Here is a 12,651-nt window from a genome sequence, read left to right as displayed (position 1 = left end):
CATCTCAACTCTGCCTCTTAGTTCTCCTCCATAGCTTTTCACAAACATTACATGTAAAGATTGTCAATTGACTCTTCAGAAACAAGCAGAGGCAAGGACTTCAAACTGAAGTCTTTGTGTGGGATGGCGAAAGAAAAATTATCTTTTGTAGATACACCATCATGTTCAAGGGTAGAGGTATACACGTTTGGAGATATTGACCTCTAATCTTACGCTTAAAGGCCAGCAACACCCGTACTCCCCCTGTAGAAATGTTCAAACTCTTCGTGATATTGCTCTTTTCATGAAAATGCATCTGCCTTGGTGCAAATTCAAAATTGCTGCTTCATAATACATGTACCTTTTTTATCTCCACTCTATCTTCCCTACATAACATCATCAGCTGACAACCAGAAGGGCACTATTATACAAATAATGACTGCTATGAGGGGCACAGTTAAAATTATGGGCCCAAGGTGATGTGAAAACCATAACTATGCCCTCAGCATAGTTATGGTTTTCACATCATCGAGGGCCTACGTAATTTTAACTGTGCCCCAAATATCAAGCTGTCATTATTCGTTTTATTTACCGAAAATATAGATTCCGAAATATAGATACCGAAAATATAGATTCTAGTCTCTTTTACAGCATTCGTAATCAACGCTGATCGACAGCGCGGCGGTCGTATCATTGGTGCGTACATATGAGTGATCTATGTGTACGGGGTTGCGACTGTCTCCAAACCTATTTACAGGGCACAGTTGATTCTATGCCCCGGGCACAGTAAATCATGACGTCATTTTGATCAAAAATGGGGCACAGATATTTTCATGACTCCACTTTTAACCAATCAGATGAGAGGAATCTATATATGAGGTATATAACACATTCTAAGATTCGAGCACAAATAAAATTAAGAAAATCAATTTTCATAAAATAAAGAGTTTACTTTACTATATAATCAAGAGTGCATGGATTTATAAACATTGTTCCAAATATCAGGTAAAGTAGTGCCCTTGTGGTTTTGATTTTTATCATGTTGCTAAAAATAGAAATAATTTAAAGTTGTCACAATAATGTAGAGGAAATTAAGCTCTACAATAAGATACCAACAACTCAATACCCCCTAATAGCAATAATGTCTTCTGGTTGTCAGCCAATGACAAGGATTATCATTTCATGTCATAAGGTCAAAACTGCATCATTTACTGAGCTACTACCTGTCTTTCAGTTCCATGAGTGTATGCCTATCAGTATATAATCTATTTACTCAATTTTCACACAAATACAATTACACCTGTCTTGGGTTGTACCCACATCACTATGATACCTATGTAGAATGCTCTGTTCTGTGATTCAATCAGACTTATACTCCTCTGATTTTAGACTCTCCAAAAGTCTTACTTCATGACTCCAATGAAATTCACAGACAGTGTATTAACAGGATTGCCTTAAACATTTCAACATTTGACATATGTCAGGACAAAGCCTGTATTTGATATCTACGACTAGTAGAGCATTGCTTTACATACCAAATTACAGACACATTAATGAACTTTCATGCTGTGTTTGCATCTGTAGGCATTTAAATACCTATCTGTACATGTGTTACATCACTTTTTTTTTTTTGCATACATCAACATCATAATACCTGGTTTCATTATTTCATATCTTTTAGTACTTGTCATTTAAAAAAAAAAGTATCAAAATATTCATACACACCTAAAACATATGCATAGAATGCAGAACATCAGCATTTCACATAGTCATATGAACAATAACATTTTCGATCATGCACCAAAGAAAGGTGTTGGTAAATAAATGAGCAACACAAGATTGTGTCTTTGTGACATTACCTTGACATCTCATATCTAATGACAATATAACTAAAACATATCTGAAAAAAAAAATCTCCGACAGAAATTACAGTTTTGCTTGTTTGTTTTCTTTATATGGTAGCTATGGTATTTAATTGAGATTTTAATGTAGTAATGTTTTTGTACCTAATTGTCAAATAACTTGATGAACAAAAACACATGAGTACATTTGACATAATATTACAGTATTATTATTTAAAGAGGGTACTCTTTGGAAATTAATTTATCTACATATTATATTCATTATATAACTTATGTTACATTTTCATGAACAGAGAGCATGACTGACACATAGAGAATCTATCATCGGATCAGACAAAAGACAGTTCAGTTATTATTACCGATTCTTTGAGTACAAAGTTCATAAAATCTTACAAGTACCAGCTGGGTTGGTGTAATTCCATTGTTGTGCCACAAGAGACCTCTTTCAGGACAAGCATCCTTGCCTTTTCCAGCTCCATCCCTCAGCATGCATTGATACCAGATCTCACTGGACACACCCATCTTTGCTGGTATCCCACAAACCACACCCAACTCCCTTGGTATCCATGGATACTTGAACTCTCTAGCATCACTAGGCTCCTTTACTGCAATCTCCAGCTGAGACTAACACGGTGCAGACCCACTGGGATGGTTCTGGTTCAGCCTTCATGGATGTTTGGTGCTGCCTCAGGCTTCAGGAAAACCTCCCATTGGTCACTGAGAGTCTCTTGAAGTCCTGGACATACTGCTCCATGAACACTCTGCATAAAGTAAGAATCAAGTAAGCATCCTGGTTGTGCTTCTATGCCTTCTCAGTTTGTAATATCTAGTGGTTCTTACACTATCTCATTCCTCGAAATGGTTTGCACCCATTTCACATGTGATATATCAAATGCTAAGTTTTGCTCTTATAAACTCTAAAAGTATTCAAAGTGACACCTGAAGACCAGTTATCCTATGGGAGTTACAAAAAAAAAAAAAAATCTGAGAGAATGTTGATGGTGTACAGAGAGGAAAGAGGCAAACTTATCATGAGAGGAATGTCCATGCACACTGTGAGGTGGAGTATTGAGGCAAAGCGGAAATATAATAAAGAAGATATTAACAGATGATCACAATTTCAAATCCAACTATGTGCATCATACTTTTGACATATTGTTTTACCTCCTACATCCCTATTAACCCGTAGAGGACGGACTGATTTTGCTACAACACGCATTTCCCACAGACACTTGCGCGAGTATACTCGGGACTCGTCCTCAACAGGTTAACCCCTCTATAAAGAGGGCATCTAGTAATGCTGGGGTAACAGTACTGGCTGGGTGTTCTGAAGAGCAGAGCTTTTATTCTTCTCACATGTATTATCATTGTTTTACTGATGTCGTTGTATGTATTGTTATTATTACCTCGCCCTCTCTGCCATCTCATTTCCACTCCACCTTGGGCTGTAGGGATAATTACACACACTCGTCTGATATGGCTGCCCTGAAGACGTGGTGTGGTAGACCGACTGGAACACAAACTCGGGCTGCTCACGTGGGAAGAAGCTTGGTATATGAACTGCAAGAGGAAAATTGTTTCAAAGGGGCAGAAAAAAAAAATCACATGAGGCATTTAATCTTACAGATGAGGCTGGTATCTTGGTATGCTAACTTCTGTCATGGAATGAAAAGATGAAACAAGATCTTTCTGCATCAGAGAGACAATACTCTCAATCTACACTATAATTTTTCCCTCTTTTTACAGAAGAGTTATCTGAATCCCAGAAACAAGTTAACATCTACTTTCACATTCACCTCGAACAACTTGACACAAATGTTTCTGGCAAAAGTTGTCTGTACAATCAATTCATTAAAATCTCTTCGCAGAAAACCAGAGAGCAAGTACTGTTCATTATTGAAATAAAAGTTATGTTATCCCAGGGTCTCAGGACAATGAAATATTATGTTAACTAAAACTTCCATGCTCATTTACTAATGTTCTTACAAAAGGATTGGTTTTTTGTGAAGGAAGAATACACCAAAAATTTTGGATGCATGAAATGCTGAATGTATTACAAGTAATTCTTTTATTTATACTCACTATGTAGGATGAAGTAGAATTCCTGGAGTTCAAACAGGAACGATGCTTTGCTGAACCCTTCCGAGTCATATTCAATTACGGAACTGAAACAACACAAACAACATGCAATCTATGATAGAAACAAATCAAGAGAAGTACAGACTTTCATTCCTGGTGACACACTGTTTCATCTTAGTTTTCATTCCCAGTAAGCAAATCCACTTGATATCAAATGTTTGAGGCTCAACCAGTGCAAAAGATGGAATAACATGCAAAACTATAAATGAAGTGCAACGTGAAAGGATGTGACTTCAAGGGGAAGAGAGTGATTACATGCCAAATTAACACAACTTTTTAAGAATATTTTTTAATACTTCAGTAAAACATATATTTCTAATTTCTGAAGGGAACATACTGTAAAACGAGGAATTTTTGCGTGCATTTTAATTTCGCGAATTTCGCGAGCCGGCAAGATTCGCGAAATTAAAATGCGCGCGAAAGTTCTTGTCTACACTATATGCATTGAATGCCAGTAGCAGTTTGCGAAAATTTCATGCCGCAAAAAGGCCGTTGGCTCCAATTCGCGAAAAATTCGTGCCGCGAATATATCATGTTTTACGGTACATTCATTTCACAAAGAAGGCCAAGCATTGGCAAAGGTTCTCCCCCCCCCCCCCCCCCCCCCCCCCACTCCACACACTCATGCCCACACAAACTTTGTTTGGGTGATCTTATCTGAGCTATTGCCATAGGGCAATTACATATGAAGCCTACATTTCACAACTGATACTGAATTGCTTTTGAGACACTGAATTTGTGCAGATATTGTTCACAACACACTCAGTAGAGTGAAATCATCTCCAGCAAGGGTCTGAGGGAAGCAGCAAAATTCTGTGCTTGGTGTTTAAAAAAAAATTTTCTCCAACCTGTATATGTATATCTTACGTCTATAAAAAGTTAAACATCTATAGCTTTTGTGTCCGAAACACTAATTTTATATTTCAAATTATTGAGGTCATTATGAAGCAAACAGAACAAAGCACAGATACAAAAAAAAAAAAAAAAAAAAACATTATCTGGCTTACCTGCCATAATGACTGATCAAGGCAGCAATGAATTCTTTCCTCTTCTGGTAGCCTTTGACCACCTGTTCAACCTTCAATGAGCAAAAAAATATATAAAATTCATTAGCTCAAAAATACCAGGGACACAAAGATGTGTTCACTATCAAACATACTGCATAACAGAAGAACTCACTTAAGTTTGCAAAAAGGTCCCCTTTGACATCAATATTTTCTTTAAAAAACTTTTCTTCCTTTGAAGTTAAACATTGTACTTTCTTGAGCACAGAATTTTCATGACAAAGTACTTCAAAGCTACCACGGAAGTACAGTTACTTCCAATTCTAGGTGATGAAGGAAAGCCTGCAACTAGTGAAGCCTTGAGCAAAAGTAGACATTATTGATCTCAAGAAGGCTACAGTTTTATGATTGTCAGTGAGTCATCTAATGTGACACCCTATGGAGGACATCACATTACACTACTTTGAAGAATTTCATGGTGGTAAAATGTTGAGGGGTAGAAGGCTGAACAGAGCACCACTTATTCTTTCTTGGGTATGTATGTGGCCCTGAAAAGGGCCTACCCACTCCTGATGCTTGCTATGTTCTTGCCATTTTCATATGTACCCAAGAAAGAACACGTGGTGCAATGTTAAGCCTTCTACCATCTATTACATCACTTGTCGAAGACTCTTTATCTCCTCTAAATGAAGATGGTCACTCACTTCAAAATAAGTTTGTTTGTTTTTTCCTGCGGAATCACTGGCTATATGGTCCGGAAAAACAACTCCATTTTCTTGCACTGAAGCTAAGAGCAGAAGGCCATCATTTCAATAATATTCGAATAAACTCAATTCATAGTGTAAGAGTAAGCAAATGATGTTGTGATGTGACAAACAGAGCTCATCTGAGGCACAAACAAAACACTACATACATGATTTACCAACATTCAAATCATACCAATTTTTCATAATCTATTTGCCCAATTTGCCAAAATTTGCAATGATTTTACATCTTTGTATCATTGCCTTCACATAGACAACTGTCTTCTTTTCAGCTAACTAGCCCTCAATTGTTATAAGGAATGTTTATGTCGTTCGGGTAGTTCTGTTCTTAGCTATATCACCTTCACTTTTCTAAGTTCATTTTGAGCAGACTCACAAGATTCTGCAGCAATTCTTGGACATGTGTTACATAATCAGTCAGACGACCTCGGTTTGGGTAGTTAGGAATCCTCAGACTGGACGTCCCACCTAGAGCTCTGCAGAGAATCAAAGGGAGAAAGAGTCTGTCACATTTACCAAGTTTTCCTTTCTTATAGATTACACATCATACATTGAGCCTCAATCAAATTTGATCATCACATTGTCAGGAATGAGGATTACTTTCTTTCATTTGGGACAAGTGACCTACATTCATATCATTCAATCCATAACCCCAAAGATGTCTTAATTCTCACAGGGTTATTACACAGCATGTTCAGTTCTTGAAAGCAATTGGTAAACCCATTGAGGACAGACTGATTTTGCTACAACACACATTTCTCATAGACACTTGACCAAGCATACGTGGGACTCGTCCTCAACGGGTTAACACACATCACAAAACAAATTCACAATCATCACTTTGCTATTCAGCAAATCTGCTATGCAGTTTCTACAAGTTGCTCAGCACTCCATAATTTCATCTGCACTCCCAGTTGCAATATGATATATTGATACTTAGTGTATTCTTTTCAAAACCACTCTGGAAAATTCTAAATTATTACATGTACCCTGTGGGTAGGTGTCTTTTATTATTTTATGATATTACAATCCCTGTGCACCACAGAAAGAAAGTACATTGTAGCATACATAAAAAATATGACATAGCTGATGAGTGATGCAAACCTTTCAACCCTAGGTGAGAGATAGAGTTGAGGCAAGATCTTGTTTCCATCGATGCCTTGAAAGCTGACAAGAAGAATGGCGATATCATTCCCAGGGTTGTCCTGGTTGATACAGAAAGAAATATACAGTGTATGACACACTGCAATCAATCACAGCATCATTTTCAATGTCACACTTTTGTGAGCGGCATTTCAATCCTGATAAAATCATGTTGAGTCCCCCAATCCTAACACACAAGTTCATATTTCCACAATAATACAAATCTTTTTATCTCTTTCCCACTTTTCCCCCAGTATTTTCTCGTTTTCTTCCTCTAAAGGAAACACTTCTAAAATGAAGCAAAAGACCACTACATGGAATGGCTCTTTGGAGCTGTTTCTTCCTCCTGCATCAGTTCTGTTAATCACCTTTCTACACTAAATACATGGTTTCTAGAGTAGAAAAAGACAAAATAAATAATCTACATTCTGACAGCTCTTTATAAAAGGACGCAATATCAACTCTACAAACACATGGATAGAGAATTGCACTGTACATGGTCTTTTTGGTGTGAAAATGTTTTGCCAGCAGGACAGTGGGAATATCCACATTGGTTGCTTGTCAAATTTATCATAGTAAGTTCAAGATTTTGTGATTTTTACAAAGATCCAATTTTAAAAAGTTTTTACTTGCCCAGCAGTTCAATGGCTGTGGACATTATGAAGGAATGATTACAATCCATCACCACATGCATCATTTTTTTTCTTTTTACAAGATCTTTACTGCATTAGGAATTTTAAAAATAGAGATAAGTCAATTAACTCTTGCTACACAAAAATAATTGGCTATACAATTTCCTGTTGAACACGTGAGGAAATATTCATATTGTAAAATACCCTTTCCCTTGACTCAAGAAGTTATCTCGAGGATGACAGAAATGATGATGATTCTGATAATGATTTATCCCGACATTATCTGCTGTACACATTACTCTGCCAAATTTGCAGTACTACACTTCAGCACCTCTAGAGGGCATATTCAGAAATTCTTACAGATACAGATCATCATACGGTATCATTAGAGCATTAATACAGTCTGGAATAAAAGTTGAGGCTGAATCATGGCATGAAAGCCACACCTACTTACCTTGATGAGATAGGCAGGAATATCACTGAAGTCAATGGGAAGTTTGATAAGAAAATTGACTGTGGTATCTCTCGTCTGTGAAAACAAATAAAATCAAATGAACTGGTACACCTTCACAAATTCTCACAACAAAATCAAAATAAAGTAAAAATCAGCGCTGTCAAGAAGAAGAGAACTGAACCTGGAGTTCTGATGAAAGTGTAATATTCAAAAGCCAACTTCTTAACTCACTGTTTAAATTCATGCTACATCTATTTTTGCAAGCTGAACCTAAGCAGGCTTCAGAGGAAAAAAAACAGCTTTGATTTAACAGAATTCAAAGTATGTGGGCTTTTTTTTAATCTAGCAGTGACCTCATCACACATATGAATGTACAATTACTAGACAATTCTATGTGTATTTCAGAGGAAACACCACATACATGTATATATGACTTACATAGGGCACCTTCTGTGTGTGATGAACCTCAATCTCTGTGAAGTTACTCGTCTCCACGAGGGTGACATATTCAAACTGCAACCTCATGTTGCTGCTGAGAAGATGTTCCTGGTACTGTCTGTACTTGGCAATCAGTTCCTGGACCACATACACCAAAGATTTGGAATCTTCATGGTCCCAACTGGCTAGACACTGAAAACGACAAAAAAAAAAAAAGACTGTATACTATTGATATTGCATGAAAATATCCTAACTCTGCTGCAATATATATTTGACAACTCTCAGTTGAAAAAAATAGAAGATATTTACCACATTTAACCCGTTGAGGACGGACTGATTTTGCTACAACACGCATTTCCCATAGACACCTGCCCGAGTATACTCGGGACTCGTCCTCAACGGGTTAATTAAGTAATATTTATTCAAAGAAAAGGAAATGCTGCATTTTCTCCTGAAGAAAATGTGTGAAGATGAGCTGAATAGCAACTCTTTATTTGTGGTCCTGGCAATGGTCATTAAAGGGATATTTTAAAGTCTTGTACTCTTCTTGCAAAGTTAGAAAAACAAATTGGCACACATCAACATCCTTATCATGGCAGATCAACAGGTAAGGAAAAGAATATCTTGTGTCAATGATTACTAATAAGGTTGGCTGTCTAAACATTTATACGACTGATCGAACAAGGTCAATCTCTGCTTGAAGGTGCAGTGATGGGATAACAGAACTCTTCAAACTCGTACTATGTATACAAATGACACATCATCTGCCAATGCAAATTGAACTACTTTCCAAAGTCATCACACAACACAAATGCAGAATCAGCAGGGATAGAATGATTAGGAAAGCTCTTCCTTCATTAGGATGTTACACTTGTGAATGCAATCATTCTACATGGCCTGCCCAACACAACTAAAATTTGTGAAGTCTCTTATTTTCCTGTTCCACACACATACACTCATTTACTTGCTTCTCCACTTTCTATCCCATTGGGGGTTTCTTTTGTTTTTGTTGCTGCTGATGTTGTTATTGTTTGTTCTCTTCTGCAATACCTGTATTGACTAATCATTCAAAGTAATGGGGTGAGATTGTCGGCTTTACCTTAAGCTCTTCTAAATCTGGAGCAAACATCTTGTCATGGGCATCAAAGATGAAGTCAGGTGGATGTGTGGGATGAAGGCTGTCAAATATTACTTGCCCTGTGAACAAACATGAACACAATTATCTCAGAGGTACTTGTCCACACCGAGTCCACACAAATCCACACTGAGATTGTGTAGTAATTTATTTCCAGCAAGTCTAAATTTAAGGGGATATCAGAAGATCATGCATTTAAGGGCTGTACACTTACCCTTGGTCATTGTTAAATTACTATAATCAATATCAATGTTTGTTATACACACAATTTTGTAAGGGTTACTAGTATAATGGGGACACTTAACTATAGTACAAACTCTTTTAAGGCCATTTTCAGGGCAAACCTAGTCACAGCAAAATTCTTTCTTTTGGGCATTTTGCTCTGAATTAAGGCATAAACATTCATATTAATGATACACCTTTCATAAAAAGCTACCTACACTGTATATTGTACTATCATCTATTCAATTCTTAACCCACTGAAGACTAGTCCCGAATATACTCGGGCAGGTGTCTAAGCGTGTTGTAGAAATATCAGCCTATCCTTAACAGCTTTGAAATAATTTATGCGCATTCATTACCATTTGTGAAAAATACAAAGTACGTAGCACTTAATGCACATTACTTACATGTGAGTTCATTTCCCCCATATGGGATAGTGATCTTAAATCTGTCACAGCTGTGTCTTGGATTTTGTGTGATCCTCCTGTAAGGAAAATACATGTATAAACATATTGCATATGAAATACATCAGTTCATCAAGTGTGTTACAAACCTGTAGGTTAAACACTAAGGGAATAGCTTAACTCACTTTTTACCTGTGACAAACTTCACTAGCAAGGACATGATGTTCATCCATGGATGTAGGAAATTATCAATATCATTACAGTGTGTTAAAAAAAAGCATCAGAACATCTCGTGAAATGTAATATTTCCTGTAAATCAAAAATATGTTCTTCGATTCAAAGACAGTCCACCAACATAAAAGCAAACATACCATTAAGCCTTAAGGAATGCAAACGAATTGTCGGTCATCTCTTACATCTGAATACTAGTAACTACTACAGCAGTCACTCAGTTATCACTTAAACACTTTAATCCTACAACCAAACAGTACATGTAAATACATAGTTCATGAAATGAAAGTACATGTAATTAGATCCTAAAATATTTGGGCAGTGATGATGTTGAGAGACTTTTGTTTGACTCGTCAGTGTCACGCTTAATAGAGTACTGAGTAGATGAAATGTTGTAGATTCTTCATGTAAATTCACAAGACATTTTTAACCAAAAACAAAAGGGTTCTACAGCCGTCCATATACACTTCAGTGACCACACATGCACATGATCAATGAATGATACTATTGTCAGTATTGAACCTTGAACCTTGAAGTAGTAATCCCTTTCAGCAGTTCTTTGAAACTATCCCGGGATGGTAGAAGTGTCGTGCGTCAGTGAGAGGTGACATGGTGAACAGGATGATTTTAAATGTCACTAATGTACAATAAAAGTGACGGTGCAAAGTGCTAGTAAAAAAACATGCATCTTTTCTTTGAGCATGCGTGACCCAACAGGAGGCTGCATCACTCGGATGACTGGAAGAGTAGCCTCTCTGAATGTTAATTGGTTGGTAATTGTGACCACAGGTCCTGGCAGATGGTTCCAGGTTCTAACACACAGCTCAGAGAAAAAAATAGTGAAGACGCACTCACAGACAATTCAATTTTTAAGTTGTTAATGAATAATACCTGTATGCGGTGGAATTCGGCTAAATCGTGATAACGTTTAACGGTTCCCTCTTTTGTCTGCGAGTGCGTCTTCACTATTAGTAAAATTTATATGCAAACTACATTGTATCTATGGTCATGGAGATTGATGGCAGTCGCGTCGGCGGCTATGACAAAATTAATGGCAGTGAATGTAGTGGTGGACTATTTCAGGATAATGCCTTGAATTCCTTGTCCACCATGCATCAAGTATTCATCGATCAGAAAGACGTTGTACAGACCAAACAGTGTGTAGGCCCTATTCGAATGCTCAGCTCAATTCAACGAGTGAAATAAGTTACATGACACAGATATAAACGTGTGGGGCCGTCAGTTTTATTTTGCCCTGTCCTCCGCCTCCCGGAGATAAATTACTTACCCACACTTGGGTTCAACAACCCGGACATTTCCCCCAAGTAAACCGATATCTCCGTCTCTGAGAAGTGAATCTACGTAACATGACAAGTCAGGATCAAGAAAATTCAGAATTTCAGTGCCCATGGTGATCCGATCACATTAGTCACTAGTCAGTCTGCAAGAACAGCTGAGCCGACGAGCCGACGCGACGTAAAGATTCTGTGCATAGTACGCGGCTCGCACAATATAACGCTTGCACTTTGCTTTTACGCAGACGTGATACGATTCGGTGCGATGATGCGATCCGAGTGGTGTATGGGATGATGTGAAGTTGTGCCACCACAAGCTTCCTATTCCCCATTCACACTGATCAATGAAGCATCACTGAAATTTTTAGTGTGATCAAGGAGGTAGTCCCTTTTCAATTGGAGGAAGAGTTGAAAGCAGTCAAGAAATCACTGCAACAGGAGCTAAGGAGGGCTTATTGGAATTATGTGGAATCTCTTTTTTCTATCGATGAAGATACCACAGAATTTGAGAGTATGAAGAGATTTTGGGGCTTCATCAAACACAACAGAACTGATAATACAGGAATAAGAGAACTGAAAAGTGATGGTATTACGATCACTGATCCAATTGCAAAAGCTGAAGCATTAAACCAACAGTTCAAAGGTGTTTTCACCAAGGAAACTCCCATACCGAATGACTTACTACCGGAAACCTCAGACTTTGAAGAAATGGAGGATATTTTGTTTACATCAAAGGGTGTAGAGAAGTTGCTTTGTGGTTTGAAGACATGTAAGGCCCCTGGACCGGATGGTATAACTCCACGAGTCTTGAAGCAGCTGGCAAAAATTCTGGCTCCGATTCTTTGCAATATATTCCGGTTGTCATATGAATTAAGTGAAATACCAAATGATTGGCGTGAAGCAAATGTTGTACCAGTCTACAAGAAAGGTAATCGATCTACTCCTGTAA

At 37.5% G+C, this 12,651-nt stretch overlaps 1 protein-coding gene across 1 annotated transcript; it reads right to left on the bottom strand.

The window, feature by feature from the left end:
• Positions 1 to 2,535: 2,535 nt before the first annotated feature.
• On the bottom strand, positions 2,536 to 11,832 carry LOC139740890 (BRISC and BRCA1-A complex member 2-like; the record flags this gene model as incomplete). The annotated part of the gene is made up of 11 exons (XM_071651475.1): positions 2,536 to 2,602; positions 3,248 to 3,401; positions 3,924 to 4,006; positions 4,988 to 5,058; positions 6,125 to 6,224; positions 6,853 to 6,953; positions 7,978 to 8,052; positions 8,416 to 8,607; positions 9,515 to 9,612; positions 10,180 to 10,256; positions 11,696 to 11,832. Coding segments are annotated over 11 exons (1,155 nt in total), but the record flags the coding sequence as incomplete, so codon positions are not given.
• Positions 11,833 to 12,651: the final 819 nt, after the last annotated feature.

This window comes from Diadema antillarum, unplaced genomic scaffold (assembly GCF_040938485.1).
Source record: "Diadema antillarum isolate AM-2024a unplaced genomic scaffold, OU_Dant_1.0 seq00000889_RagTag, whole genome shotgun sequence".
Classification (NCBI taxonomy): domain Eukaryota; kingdom Metazoa; phylum Echinodermata; class Echinoidea; order Diadematoida; family Diadematidae; genus Diadema; species Diadema antillarum.
The sequence above is the reverse complement of the archived record's forward strand: the minus strand, read 5'-3'. Positions and strand labels throughout refer to the sequence as shown.